Raw genomic sequence first — 14,846 nt, forward strand, 5'->3', positions numbered from 1 at the left:
GTGGGTCGATCCTTTCAAGGCTTAGATTTGAGCTAACCTCCGCTCGTATTCATCGAAGATCTCAATGGCCCTCTTTCCCACTCCCCCACTAAAATTATGTCCCCACTTGAGCCATATGATGTCTTATTCGGATCTAAAGGAATGCCGATGAGATCGGAGCGGGTTTCGGGATGAGGCGGTAAAAGCAACTCGGGGTTACCCATTAAGTAAAATCTCGGGGAATTGCTTCTGGCCCCTAAAGTCTAACTACCATCTCAAAGTTCTAGAATTAATTTTCAAGAACTTGAATACCAGTCTAACACGAAAGGCCAGTTACAAGAGCCCGAGCTGGGAGAATTGAAGCTATATTTTTCGCAAATAGCAAAGCTACATAGGTAGCGCCGAAAATAGAAAAGGAAAAGTGAAGTCGACGGCAAGGGTATCTGAACGCGCGCACTTCCCGATATTGCCTGGAACGTTACATTATTGAATCATTATACGGTGAGATAAGCTGACACAGGTGGGTGAAAAACGCCCTCAACTTGAATTAAGCCTTCTCGATGTAATGATCAAATATCTGGGCAATGCTCTTGGCACTTTTCTTTGGAATGCGCTTCTGGTCATGATCATAGTCCACATAGGTGACTCCAAAACGTGTTTCATAACCCTCTGCCCACTCGAAGTTGCTGCAAATTCAAAAGTTAGTATGATTCGAAAAAAGAGAGATAATTGGGCATCATACTCCATAAGACTCCATGCCATGTAAGCCCGCACGTTCACCCCGTCCAGCGTATATGCATCAGCCATGGCACCGATGTAATCACGGAAATATTGCACACGGAATTCATCCTCTAGTAGTTCATCTAGAGGCATGTCATTTTCACCAAGTACGCTAGTACCGTTTTCTGTCACATAGATCTTAGGGTAGCCATAACGATCACTTAACCACTTGAGCAGTTTCCGGAATCCAATTGCGCAAGGTCGCAGCCATGGTGACTGTGTGATGGGGCCGACACTCTTGCCATTCTTGTCCTCGAGCAGCAGCTCCAGATTTCCTGCGATGTCGTCGAGCTCTGGTTCGCCAGTCTTCGCGCGAATATAGTTTGCACAATAGTGGTTCATTCCGTAAAAGTCATTACTGCCTTTCACGAGAGCGATGTCTTCGGCGGTCCAAGTTGGCAACCTGTCGCCTAGCTGTTTTATCATACTGTCGGGATATTTTCCAAGATATATGGGATCAGCGAACCACGAAATGGCGAATTCGATTTTGCGATCGCAAGCTTCGACATCAGCGGGATTTTCTGGGTCCCAGGGATCGGCCCAATCGCCTGTTTTCGATTTCAGTAAAATGAGCGGCTGTATAATATACGAGTATAGAGCGCATACCATTCAGAGTAATTCCGATTTCGCCTCCATTTAGATCTTTGAATTCATCTCGGTAGATCTTCACAGCTGCTCCATGGGCCACGAGGAGACTGTGTCCCACAATCCACGGCTCTGTTGAGCCATCGCCGACAGAGCTCTTAGTACGATCACTTGTATGACCAGGTGCAAAGGCCCCAGTGTTGTAGCCCAAGACACTACTGCACCAAGGCTCATTGAAGGTGATCCAGTGCTTGACCTTGGACCCAAAGGCGTCGAATACAACTCGGGAATAATGAGCGAAGTCGGCAACAAATTCTTCCTTGTTGAGGAATCCACCATATCGTTTGTTTAACTCATCTGGAAGATCCCAGTGGAAAAGTGTCACCATTGGTGTGATGCCTGCGGCATGAAGGTCGTCAATGAATTTGAGGTAGAACTGAATGCCTTTCTCGTTGATGGGGTCATTGCGGCCACCCAGAGGAATGATACGGGACCTAGTTCTAGTAATTAGATATTTGCGGAGTGCGGATAGTGAAAGTGTCCAAACCATGAAATTGAGAAACGATAAGCCTGGGCACCACAGGTTTTCAATAAAGCGATGTCCTCATGAGTTCGATGGTACGAATCGCATGCGATCTCACCTGACCCGCCTCCAGCAATCTTACCGGGAATCTTGCAAAAGGTATCCCAGATGGATGGACCACGACCATCTTCATTTGCACCACCTTCAATCTGGTAGGCGGCCGTCGCAAAGCCCCAAACGAAATCGGATGGTAGAGTGGATTGGGTGATGGAACCCATCGTGATCCTAGGATTCCTAGTACTAACGTGTAAGGGTGGGGGGGTGCTTTTAACTGATCGGCTCAGGTTTATTGCTACACATCGTGACTTATATATGCAAAGCAGGGTCCTGAATCTGAAACCATAGGGGCAGTCAAGGCGAGACACACGCTAAAGCTTCCTTATCGTGCTAGGAATGAACTCCGCGCGGAGCAGAAGCCGTTCCCAGAGCGTCAGCGTGTGGAGCCGCGCAGCCGCGCCTGAGTGGCTTCTGGGGTTTCCAGGCTGACCGGCCCGTTCACCGCAGTTCTACAAGTTCTCGATGCAGATGGATTCAGTAAAGAAAAATGCTAGTACATGTTTTGCCCTTGCCAAGTCTAAACTCCGGAAGACTATGCGTGTCCGATTCGTTTCATGAAATTTCCATTCCTTCGTCATCACCATCCATCTCAGATAGCTCGTCCGCCGCGGAACCTAACCGAAGTTGCGAGCTCTTGTCGCGTTCACATTGGGATTCTCCTCCGAATGAGCTGACCATCTCAAGTTCTGGCCCTGCCACAATGCGACCTTCTGTATCTACCACCTCGCATAATTCGATCAAACTTGTGTGACTGAGCGACTTGAATCCGTCAGTTCGTACCACGCGACCCCAGTGTGTCAGGCAGAACTGTGCGGCTCGACGCATCAACCAGTGTTCGTTGGTTCTACCAGCACGCTCCCAGACAATTGCCGCGTTCTCCACATCCAGTTCACGGCTTAGTCGATTCACGCATAGTAAACGCAGCTTCGGCATGTCGTAAAGGTTGGCCATGACTAACATGCCTGCCACATCGACGACAGTCGAGCAATATTCAGGATGACCTGCGATACTATCTGTATACAGATAGTAGAGAAATGCACGGACTACTGAATATGGTTCCGGGATGTGCATGCGCTTGGTGTGATATTCCGCCATCTGCGCTGAGTACAGGCGCTTAAAGTGTGGCCAGCGCAGTTGCAGGATTATCCTGTGAACATGAATAGGGACCGATGTTGATGAGTTGGGCTCCACGAAAGTCGGTTTCGATTGGGTGGGCGAAGCGGAGGGGGTGTCTTCAGGGTCATCTGCAATCATGAAGTCATGATCATCGCGCGTCGCCGTTATAACAAAATCAGCTCCACTTCCCGACTCTGGGGTCTGATCAAACACGGCAGAGAGGTCAGCCCCGAGCCCAGAAACAGGCGTGTGCCCTGCCGTGTCAGCTGGCCAGGGGACATCTTGCCGGGGAACCTCCGCTGACAACTCGTTGCCGAGGAGTCCGTATCTTTCCAAGTCGATCGAGAGTACCTCACTCATGTGATTTTCATCACTTGCTCCCGGTGCATTCGTAACGTCAAGGCTGCAACCCAACAGCCATGCCTTAGTGCCCGCTTCATTGACCGTACAATAGTGCCATCGGTATCCAGGCCGGAAGATCTCTTGGCCGTCTGCTAGCCGCTGCCAGCGCAGTGAATTGAGCTCTAGGGCGGACAAGTTGCAGTCATGAGACCGCACTGTTTCCGAAGGAGTGATCAAGTCCAATAAGACCCCGGACGCGAATGACTGGAAATGAGTACCTGAGAAAAGTGCGGGCACGTGTGGACCAGAATGGAATCGAAGGCAGGATATGGCGCCAGGGGCGAGTGGTTTACGACGGCCAAAACTGCGCACTTGTACGCTGGCGGAATTGGCGGCGTAGATCCCGGACCGCGGGGACATCTGTTGCGGCGTACTAGACATAGATTCTGGGAGATGAGCAAAGGTGATTGGTGCATCCGGAGTGTCCACGGTACCTTGGGCGGAGATGATTCCGGTCAGCGATGGTGAACCTTTGAGGTCAAGCCACCAGATATCGGTCGTTCGTTCCATGTTGGGTCCCAAACCACCAAATATCCACAGGCGATTTCCCCAAACCCACGCCGTATGATCGAAACGGGCGGTGAAACTCCATGTACGTGACCAAGTCCAGGTTTGTAGGTCCAGGTAGGTGAGATCATCCAAGATGACATTGTTCTCCCCCGTTACCCCGCCGACAATGAAAAGTTTATCGTCGTGAATGACCGCGGCATGGCGTGCTCTTCCCCGAGGGGGAATTCCGTGTATTTCTGGCCCTGTCCATGTGAAGGATTGAAGATCGAGGATAACGACGTCCGCAAGATAATCGCGATGTTCATTCTCGCCACCAAATACGATCAATTTGTCGCCTTGGTACAAGGTCGCGGTGTGTCCTAGCCGAGGAAAGATTCATGGATTAGAAGGGCCGGAATGGTTTCAAGGACAAATTTGACTTACCCATGCGTACCCCAGGGATATCCCCATAGTTATCTACCAACTCCCACCGCAAAGTATTGAGATTTAGACGGAGTACATGGTTGTAAACTGCGTATGATTGTTTGTTAACGAAATTGTGGTGTACGGTGTGGATGGGACCGGGAAAGGGATGGTTCATGGTAGGGGAAAATCAAACCTTCATCGGTGAATTGATCGAAGCCACCGAAGGCGTAGATGTGATCGTTATTGCAGAAGGTCACCGAGGCATTGACCAGACATGCGGGGACATGGCCAAGTGCCTTCTTGACACCAGGCCTGTAATCTGCTGCTGGTTGACGGCCAGCCGCCGGACTGGCGGGCAGTAGGTATGCGTCCTGCTGCTGCATCGGAAGTGCAGGAGAGCGAAGACTGCCAGGTGTGATGGGATTGGAGGCTCTCGAAGATCCAGCCCAGGATGACGGAAGTCGTGCGGGTGGGTCCTGGTGGAACGGGTTGAGGTGGGGAGTCGCCGGATCCGCCATGAGACAGGAGGAAAAGGGAGGTGAAGGGGGGCGATTTGAAAGACGAGTTGATAATAAGGCTTGCTTACTCACTCTTTGTTCACAAGTTGCATGATGCCCGAGTGGGCCAGCGTATGGACTTTTCTTTGGAAGACCAGAATCACTGAACCATTCATTGTACACTAGTACTACTATGTACACAGGTTACAGAGTAAGGCACGCCACCATTCAAAAGGGACGGGGGAACCTTTTTCCGGGGGTGCCTAAAATCCAAGGGATACTGCGCTAAGTCCCAATGTGGAATAGCGTTCCCGTACCTGAGGTAACGGTTGCCGGGGGGAAGAAGTGCTCCATACTCAGATGGGCAGTCTATTTAGTCGCTCATACTTCTTGCCCTCTTCTTTTCCTCACCCACTCCTCCATCTTCTTACGACCTAAACATCTCCCAAACTCCCTAATTGATCTTTCTATGATTGCTTATCTAGTGGCTGGCTCCACTGTATTTGTTTAATTCCTCTGTGGAAACCTCCTCTCCAAAAGAAAAAAAAGAAAGCTCATCTTCGTCATGGCGACTGCTCAACTGTCGACTCCCAAGAAGAGCCACCATGGGCTCTTCTCTTCCAAAACTGCTGGCAGCCGCATGCCTTTGACCCCCTCCCCTCATACCCGAGCGACTGTCGCAACTCCTCAAGCCTCCGATCAATCCTCGCCCTTCACTCCGGCCCGACCCGCCGATGCTGGAAACGACAAGTCGAAGTCTGTCTACGGTGGAAATCTTTCGTCTTATTTCTCCAAGCCCTCGGTATCGAAGAGTTCTTCGGCAGCGCCTAAGCAGCCACGAACTCATCGTGATTCTCCCAAGTCCAACATTGCTCGTCGTTCACGGAAGTCCCCCAAGCATCTGGAACTGGGTCTATCTGACTGGTCTTTGACCGGTACCGGACCTTCCTCATCTGGCCAGACTCCCTCAAAAGAGCGTCCTCGCCGAGAGATTCCCACTCGCTCCCGAGCCGGCAAGACAACTGTTCGGATCTCTCACAATGCCGGCGACCGCTTTATTCCCAACAGGACAGCCAGCGAGGGACTAGTAACTACTGGAACTGCCAAGCCCGAGGACAGCCAACGCCCCAAGACCAGTGGAAACGAAGGATCTTCCGTCCTAGCTTCGGCTGCTAGTGCTTTTGATATCAACGGACGTGGATCCGAAGAAGATCTCACAGCTGCTCTCGAGAACATGGGTCTCGAAGATAATGAACCTTCCACCTACACCCGCCCCGCACCAGACGCTGTTGCTTACGAGTCATCTCTGGCAAATGCCTGTGGAGTGAATCTGAATACTCGCATTTTGGCTTTCAAGCCTCCGCCTCCTGAATCGTCCAAGCCAATCGACCTCCGTGCGCAATACAACCGTCCTCTTCGTCCTGCGAAATCTCAGTCGGCCCAGTTTCGCCGTCGTGTCCAAACAGCCCCCGAGCGTGTCCTCGATGCACCTGGCTTGCTTGATGACTACTATCTCAACTTGTTGGACTGGAGCTCTGGCAACCAAGTCGCCATCGGCCTGGAGCGCAACGTTTACGTCTGGTCAGCCGAGTCAGGCACTGTGAACTGCCTTCTCGAGACTTCCCCTGATACATATGTCAGTAGTGTCAAATGGAGTGGCGATGGTGCCTATGTCGGCGTTGGTCTTGGAACTGGCGAGATTCAGATTTGGGACGTTGAGGAAGGCTCCAAGCTCCGCAGTATGTACGGCCATGACTCCCGTGTCGGTGTGATGGGCTGGTCTAAGCACACTCTGTCCACCGGAGCCCGTAGTGGTCTTGTTTACAACCATGACGTCCGAATTGCTCAGCACAAGGTTGCCGAGTTGGTCTCCCACACATCTGAGGTTTGCGGTCTTGAGTGGCGCTCCGACGGTGCACAGCTTGCTACTGGTGGAAACGACAATCTTGTCAACATTTGGGACGCTCGCTCTCTCAGCGCACCTAAATTCACCAAGACCAACCACCGTGCGGCTGTCAAGGCCCTTAGCTGGTGCCCCTGGCAGCTGAATCTTTTGGCTACTGGAGGTGGCTCTTACGATCGTCATATCCATTTCTGGAACACCACCACCGGTGCTCGTACCAACAGCATCGACACCGGATCCCAAGTCACCAGTCTTCGTTGGAGCAACCACTACCGCGAGATTGTCAGCTCAAGTGGTTTCCCGGACAACTCTCTCAGCATCTGGAGCTACCCAACCCTGGTGCGCAACGTTGAGATCCCCGCTCATGAGACCCGCGTCCTTCACAGCAGTCTGAGTCCTGATGGACAGATGCTTGCGACCGCCGCGGCAGATGAGAGCTTGAAATTCTGGAAGGTCTTTGAGCGCAAGCCTGGCAGCAGTGCTTCAGCCTCTCGCGAGGGTGGCGTCGGAAGCAAGGCGCAGCTGAGCAAGTCCATGACTATCCGGTAAACAGGCAAACCGGCAAACTAATACTAACCCCGTTTGTGTTTCCTGTTTTCCGAGCTCTATACCCGGTTCATGGTGATCTCTAGCATTGATGGGCTGGGATGTGTTTTCAATGGAGTAATTGGTGTTCTTGGTGTTTTATGGAGTTGTAATCTATTTCTCTCGGCTAATTGTACAAAGTGCCAATTCTTACCATCATCTCTCAAAAGATTCTACGCAAGTGAGAAGTTGATTTTGTATCAAAATTGTAGCCCAAACAGATCCCTTGAAAGAAACTTAAGAAGTCACCAAGCCTAGACGCACTGGCATTGTGTTGGGTGGGCGGCTCTTTTATGACTAAGCTCCCGGAACTGGAGTCAGGATCGACCGCGGAGGTTCGACTTTCACCTTTCTTTAACTCATCGGCAACTCCCCGCCCTTCGCCCCTTACCACTCGATCCTTCGCCAACGTCGAATTTATCTAGCCGAAACGTCAATCATTGTCTTCGGTTCGAGCGTTACGATCAGGCCGAACATTTCAACCTCGCGTGACTTCGTGGAGGCGTGATCGATCAGTCCTCCGACGGCCTCATCCGTTGCGACGGAAGGCTATATCCCTCTTTCAAGCTACTGAGCTTTCAATCCCAGTTCCATCTCGGGTCTCTCTCGTGCTTTCGGTGCCTCTGACACTCTGTCAATCAATCTTTCAGCCCATTCAACACTTCAACCCACCTCCCCGCCAACATGTCCAACCAGCAAGTGGTAAGTTCGGTTTCGCGGCAGCACACCCTGTACAGTCGATCAATCATCAGACAATGGCTCTTTCCCTTTTATACACTTCTCACTTGATGGGAAACTGGCCGAGATCAATATGAAGGATCCATTACTGACAGTCCTCCCTTGCAAAGGGTACGGTGTTCGAGAAAGTGATCCAGGAGGTCTGTGATTCCTCCCAGGTTGACTTTGAGGAGAGCGGTGTTGATCAAAAGACACTGCATGATCTGCGCGATGTAAGTTTTCTCTCTCTTGTTCTCATTTCGTGGGCTTTGATGGCTGTCGGCGTGCTGGGTTCGGGCTGGTCGGCGAAAAGCGGGGGAGCCCGAAGTGCGAAAGAGGCGGTGCTTATGGGGGAACACCGGCATTTGAGGCACCCTTTATACGTGGCCGCCGCTACCCGCTTTTTGGGGCTTAGGCCGCCAAGCTATCATTCGCCCACCGTCATTGCCTATTTCCCCCGCATCTCATACTAACCAAATATCTTCTTCCACAGCATTGGCAGCAAAAGCTTTCTTCTGTCAACGTCGCTCATTTCCCCTGGGATCCTGCCCCTCAACCTACTCCCCAAACTCATGTTCTCCCTCCCCAAACTACTGTCCCCTCCAATGCCCCACGACCTACCCCGCAACAACATGTCCCTCCCCCTGTTTCTCTACCCCAGGCGCCCCCAGTGCAGGCTGCCATCCCACAACCCGCGACGATGGCTGGCCCTCGTATCAAGACTGAGCCTGGCACCAATGGACAAGCTATGCCGCCGAGCATGGCTAACCCGATGGCTTCCAATGCGCCTCTTCATTCCGCACGAGAGCGGGCCATGAACAACGTGCTTCACAAGTACGGCCCAGCTGCGGCTCAGACTGTCAGCCAATTCCAACAACCTGGCCAAGCCTATCAGCCGCAGCCGCAGTCGCAGCCGCAACAGCAGCAACAGCCGCAGATGCATGCCCCAAACGGTCAGATGCCTCAGATCAAACAGGAGCCCGGCTATTCCCAGATGGGCCCGGGTCAGACCGATGGTGCTGGTGATTCGTTGTCCGACTGGAAAGCAGAGGTTGCTCGTCGCAGAGAAGCGGCGCAAAATGGAGAAGGTGACCGGCTTCTTCGTGACCACTTCAAGCAGCAGATGCTCGGCCTTGAGGCCGGTGGTCTTCTCCAGTCTTCCTCTGGACCTGGGTCATCGAGTTCGGCTGCTAGACGCGCCGCCCGCGTCGCGCCTTTGAACCAAGGTAGCACCGAGCCGACTGCATCAACTTACCGAATCCCTGCCCAATTCGATGGCGCTGAGGACGAACCTAAGGAGGAAGCTGATGAAGATGCTATCAACTCCGACCTCGATGATCCTGATGACCTGGTCGCTGATGATCACGACGCCGATGAAATGGATGGTCAGGTCATGCTTTGCACCTACGACAAGGTTCAAAGAGTCAAGAACAAGTGGAAGTGCACCTTGAAGGATGGAATCCTAACCACTGGTGGCAAGGAGTAAGTTTTAGTTTTCTAAGCCAGATTTAGCCTCCACTAATCTTGCAACTTTTAGATATGTCTTCCACAAGGGCCAGGGAGAGTTCGAGTGGTAATAAGAATTGCCCAACTTCTCGCCCTCCTTTTCATATGCGCCGCTCACATTTACGAATCTCCTCCGATCTGTAATACTTCTTCCTCCATCAACGTCCCCTATGGTCAAAACGAAAACTCCAACCTATCCATCTCTTATGCCTTTCACGCGGCTTCGACAAGCGCTACTTTCTTCGACCGTTCACGATTCTTCTCCTATTGCCTCGAAACAAGATCATATCCCAGGGGTTAGCTTCGCACCTTTTGTCTCTTTTTCTACTCTGTTTCTTTCCTTTCTTCAATACGAGCCTCGATAAGCTCATGATATCTACAAGTGAAGGAATATCTCTTTTCACTAACCAAAGCTTTGAAATTTATGATGTCTCTGTTCACGTACTAGAATGGTTGATCTAGCTAGTTTACCCAAATGACAACTAGAATCTGAGGACCTATGAAAACGACGCCAAAAATGACCCATTTTGGCGCCAGTAATGAATGGCTCTCCTTTCCACCTGTAACTTTCCTTTTGCATAGGGAGTCACCGCTTGACCGCCTAATACCTTGTCTTGTCTACCATTCCACGCCGATCTAGTACCTTTAATCATCATTACCTTCCTGGTGCTGCCGTTTGAGTTTTGATGATCGTTCCCCTCGTCTCCACTTGCGAACGAAAGGATGACGAAAATGTTCTTTGCCAGTCTGGCCGAGTGCCTCTCAGATTAATTGCCTTTGCTCTCTTACTGGTCCTCCCATTCTCTCCTTAATTTAAACGCAAAGACAGTCGGCCTTCAACTCCCTGGTATTGGGTTTCCTCTAGAACATATTTGAAGCCTTAACCTTTTTCATCTATGGATCGACCTGGGTACCTAGCTAACTAACTAATCTTTTCCCGTGGCACTACCGTGGACCTAGGTACTAGTATGCCCATGTCTATAGCGTAAGCTAATGCCCGGAGCACAAACTTGGAATACTTATTATACTAGTAGTCCCATCGTTTATTGTAACAGAGACATCACTCACAAATTCTTTATCCTGTTACTTCAGGTCTGAGCAACCTATGCCATGGAGCTGCCACGCATGGCGACCTTCTACCGAAGAACATAATTGTTGAACCGGACTACACAAGGATGGAAGTAGCGATTTCAAATTTGAAGCCATACTGATTGGTTAGAAGCTTTCTGCCCAGATAGTACCCGGAATTTTGAGATCTCTGCAATTCCATGCTTCCTTGCGGGTTCAAGCCTGCCAGTGATTGGTAGCTAATTCCTGATATTTTCGACCCGTATCCGTCCTAGTATCCGTTGGAGTATGTGATGATGTAGGTTGTTTACCCCTCTGTCTTTTATTGAGATGTGACAATCCCACAATCAAACTCAATCCATGGATCGTACTATCACAAGGTAAGCGAAGAAAAGAAGCGGGAGAGGTGAGGTCGCATCTTTTACGTTGGAGTCAAGTGAAGGGGAGGTTACGTGATGGTAATTTACTATTTATTCTCAAATAAGTGAGCGTAGAAATGCTATTTGCTTCAAGTTGTAGCATAGAAATAAGCTTGGGGTAAAAGAAAGTCAAGTAATCAGTTAATAAACAAAGCCAAAGTGTATAAACCCGTATGTACAGGATCCGACGCCAAAGAACCACACTTTTATAACTTCAATTCCACTCCCTATCCAAACTCAGAGTCGCAGGGAAGGAAGCAAATGAAAGGGGGGGACTGAACAGCAACATGTCGTAGTCCCTTAACCTTGCATAAGATCCCATCAACCCCCTTAGCGCTTTCTCCTGTTTTCATGAGTGCAGTGAGGAGAATCCCGCGATGGTCCATTTATCTGCCTTGTTCTGGCTAGACATGGAGATCGCAGGACATAGGGGGAAATGGAGTGGGCCAGCCGAAGCCCAACAAAATGAAAAACCAAAAAAGGCAAAAAACAGCAGAAAGCCAACCCGTGCAGAACGCAGGATAACATGCAAAAAGAAGAACAGAACGATATAAACACATTTCCCTCGTTCCATTGCTGCCTCAAATCCCAGCAATCAAGTGGAGGGAAACATAACCACGAACTTCTAGGCAGGTCTTTCTGAGATCTTGATCGCTCGGGTGGCTCTATTGCCAGGCCCGACAGGGTGCGTCGGAGGAATTGGAAACGGCGAGGGATATCAAGCAAAAGCACAAAAAAAAGCTCAAATGCCAACGGACAGCGAAAGGCATCGATATATCAGAGTATGTGAAACGATAAGACAACCCGTAGGAAAGCAGTGAAAAAGACAACCGTAAGAACTCCAAAGTCACCGGGCCAGTCATGACATCATGCGGGAGCGCAGTTAGCTCCAAAAGACCGTCGAAATTCATTCGCATAATAACTGGGTATCATGTTATGGACAAGCAAAGGAGCTTCACAGGAGGCCTTCTTCGCCAATTCCGGGGAGTCCAGCTCCAGCGACGTTGATGTTTTGTCCCTGCATGACTCCACCGCCGAGGTTCAGATTGCGACCTGCTGCAATCTGGAAATCAGGGTTGCAAGGAGGAGAGTGCGATTTGTGGTATTTAAGACCGTTCAAGTTCTTATATCGCTTGCCGCATACTTCACAGCGGTAAGGCTTTTCCTTCTCCATGCCTAGAGTTCCGGGGTACGGTGCTGATGTCTCCGGGTTGACGATGGAGAATGTGCCGTCTGCGTTGTCGTGAAGTTGTTGATTATTATGGCCATGCTATGAAAAATTAAAAAAAAAGCAACATTAGATCAGACTGTCTTTGAGCGTGTAGCGAAAAAGGGTCAGCATTGGGAGACTCACAGCCTTGTGGTATTTAAGCCCATTTTGATTCTTATACGCCTTCTCACAACCAATGACAGGGCAACGGAACGGCTTCGGCTCTTCGTTCGGAAGGATTGAAGTGGTATCCGGGACGCCCGCTAGGAGCTGCTGCTCACGGATCCGGCGTGCAATGTCGCTGTTAGGACCATATTGAGCTCCGCTGAGTTTGAAATGGGCGTTCGGGGTTCCCATGCCTCCGCTAGGGCTAAAAAGTCGCTTGGCCGGCTCATCGATACATAAATCAACCATATCGTTATTTCCGGTGAATCGTCCAAATTGGCCTTGACTCTGCCCCATGTTGTGCTGCATATTAAGATCGCCAAACCCGCCCATCATACTTTCGTCAATTTCCGCAGGTGTTCCAGGTGCCGATGAATCGGGGGTGTTTCGAAATTGTGAAGTTTGGAGAGGATTTGCCATTAAAGTGGGGGTGTTGACGGAGGACACAGTAGGATTATTTTGCAGGGAGAGTGGGCGTCCAGATCCGATCGGCGTTCCAGGCTGAGAGGGCGTGCTGAAGCCCTGATGACTTGGAAGCATGCCCAGGTTTAATTGCGGGCCCTGGTTGGAGCTGCCGAAACCCTGGCCACCTTCGCGTAACTGAGGGGAGAAGAGCTGCGAGGTTGTGCCATCATCATCTCCCATAGGCTCGTCCAACTCCATGTCGTCGATCGTGTCTAAATCCGCATGCTGGATAATGGACGAGTTCTGGCCCATTTTACGCTGCATGTCCAGGGTTCGGTCGGGCTGTAATCCGCGTCCTTGGTTGCCATGCTGTTGGTTCTGTTGCTGTGCGATCGCGGCCGCGGCCAAGGCAGCCCGATTTTCACCCTGGCTCGGACGATGCCCTTGGTTGGGCGACTTGGTCGCATGGGCTTCTTCGTAGTGTTGTAATAGGTCATGAAGTGTCGGTAACGTCACACCGCAGCACGAAAAGTCTCGCATGAAGTTGGCCTCCAGCTTCGGCAGATATGAGGATGAATGAAAAGAAGGCGACTGGAAGGTAAATGGGGAGGTGCCGGTCATAATAATGCTGTGTGGAAAATTTCCCGGTCAGTCTGTGATGCAGTGCAACAACCAACAGGCGCACAGGTTTTCCGCGCGGCCTCATGGGGGGAAGTTTTTTTTTTTTCCGGCAACTCACTCATCGCGTATCCAACTTCCGACAGACACACCACCCCAGCTCATACCGCCCACTAAACTACCTGCGAGGGATTCTCGCCGACCTTTGTCGCGGTTAGACCCCGACATTGAGATGGGCTTCGTTCCATTTCCCCATTGCGCTGTAGCAGCGCCAATCGAGTCCTTGCGAGGCGGCGGCGCCTTGAACACCCCGAGTCCTCCACTGGGGTGATGCGATATGCTACCTGTGCGCTCACCCGTGCCAGCCTTTTGCAATGCCGACGTGAGATTCGACGCCTGCTGCCCAGGTGGTGAGACCGAGGTCGAATTCCGGGTGGCGATGTCGATAGGAGCTGCACCCGCCATCTTGATAAGGTGACGTGACCGTCGAATCAACCGGTTGGTGGGGAGGGAGAATAGTAGTAGGAAAAGCAAACAAGCAGCTAAAAGAATCAAGGGAAGGAAGAAAAACAAATGATAATGCGGGTTTGCGGAGCCTGCCCTTGGGAAAGATGAAAGATCCGAGTTTCCGTGGTCTGCGCAAAGAGCACGCTAAACTTCGGTGGTTTCTTAGAAAGAGAGAGAAAGGCAGGGAGGGGGTGTTTTAAGATGGTGACAGGATAACAGAGTCCCGCGTTGAGGCGTGATCTTGGTCCCCGGGGGAGAGAGAGTGAAGAATAAGAGAATGCGACTGGAGACGGTGCGATATGAGTGCCCCTCTTGATGGAAGTGGACTTTCTGGGTGGATGGCGGTCCTAGGCGGGTTCGAGGAGTCCACCCTCGGATGATGTCCCGCTCTGGCTTGGGCCCGGCGGAACGCGGTGCCAGAGGTCGAGTGGCGATGACTCAACAAGATACCGTGGTTTAAGAAGATTAAGAATAAGAATTGCGGTGCTGGGGTGAAGGGAAGGTAGAATAAACAGAAGATGAAGTGTTCAGGGGAGGGGGGAGAAGGGAAAATCTACGGAGTTCAGTTTGGTCAAGTCGGACGTTTGAGTTGAGTCGAGTCGGATCGAGGGAAGGTACGATGGAGGCAACCCTTCCGCTTTAGGAATGGCGTCATTACCACACTTAGGTATTACCAAGTATATTACCATTTATTACTATTTCTATTACACACGTAATGGGGGGGGGGGGCGCAAACGGGTCTGTAATTTCTAGATGCTTTTGATCGCTTCCACTCGGTTCTTCATACATCGGATTATCCGCCTTTGCTCCTAGCTAGAGAGACAAGGTT

General features: G+C 51.0%; 5 protein-coding genes across 5 annotated transcripts; 2 read left to right on the forward strand and 3 right to left on the reverse strand.

The window, feature by feature from the left end:
* Window positions 1–526: 526 nt before the first annotated feature.
* On the reverse strand, window positions 527–2,145 carry N7533_005923 (uncharacterized protein; the record flags this gene model as incomplete). Its single annotated transcript, XM_057102573.1, has 4 exons — window positions 527–665; window positions 722–1,307; window positions 1,366–1,838; window positions 1,892–2,145. The coding sequence occupies 4 exons, from the start codon at window positions 2,143–2,145 to the stop codon at window positions 527–529; spliced, it is 1,452 nt and encodes a 483-aa protein (XP_056962203.1).
* A 391-nt stretch (window positions 2,146–2,536) lies between these two features.
* N7533_005924 (Kelch motif domain protein) lies at window positions 2,537–4,935 on the reverse strand (the record flags this gene model as incomplete). Its single annotated transcript, XM_057102574.1, has 3 exons — window positions 2,537–4,371; window positions 4,436–4,522; window positions 4,611–4,935. 3 exons carry the CDS (start codon window positions 4,933–4,935, stop codon window positions 2,537–2,539), a joined length of 2,247 nt encoding a protein of 748 aa, XP_056962204.1.
* A 544-nt stretch (window positions 4,936–5,479) lies between these two features.
* On the forward strand, window positions 5,480–7,366 carry N7533_005925 (WD40 repeat domain-containing protein; the record flags this gene model as incomplete). Its single annotated transcript, XM_057102575.1, has 1 exon — window positions 5,480–7,366. The coding sequence occupies one exon, from the start codon at window positions 5,480–5,482 to the stop codon at window positions 7,364–7,366; it is 1,887 nt and encodes a 628-aa protein (XP_056962205.1).
* Window positions 7,367–8,086: 720 nt separating this feature from the next.
* On the forward strand, window positions 8,087–9,696 carry N7533_005926 (transcription initiation factor IIA large subunit; the record flags this gene model as incomplete). Its single annotated transcript, XM_057102576.1, has 4 exons — window positions 8,087–8,104; window positions 8,236–8,352; window positions 8,613–9,601; window positions 9,657–9,696. 4 exons carry the CDS (start codon window positions 8,087–8,089, stop codon window positions 9,694–9,696), a joined length of 1,164 nt encoding a protein of 387 aa, XP_056962206.1.
* Window positions 9,697–12,067: 2,371 nt separating this feature from the next.
* Window positions 12,068–13,975, reverse strand: N7533_005927 (zinc-coordinating transcription factor SFP1; the record flags this gene model as incomplete). The annotated part of the gene is made up of 3 exons (XM_057102577.1): window positions 12,068–12,382; window positions 12,467–13,520; window positions 13,632–13,975. The coding sequence occupies 3 exons, from the start codon at window positions 13,973–13,975 to the stop codon at window positions 12,068–12,070; spliced, it is 1,713 nt and encodes a 570-aa protein (XP_056962207.1).
* Between the last annotated feature and the right edge of the window lie 871 nt (window positions 13,976–14,846).

Source organism: Penicillium manginii (assembly GCF_028828005.1).
Source record: "Penicillium manginii strain IBT 31320 chromosome Unknown utg000004l:1.0-7231830.0:1.0-7236170.0, whole genome shotgun sequence".
Classification (NCBI taxonomy): domain Eukaryota; kingdom Fungi; phylum Ascomycota; class Eurotiomycetes; order Eurotiales; family Aspergillaceae; genus Penicillium; species Penicillium manginii.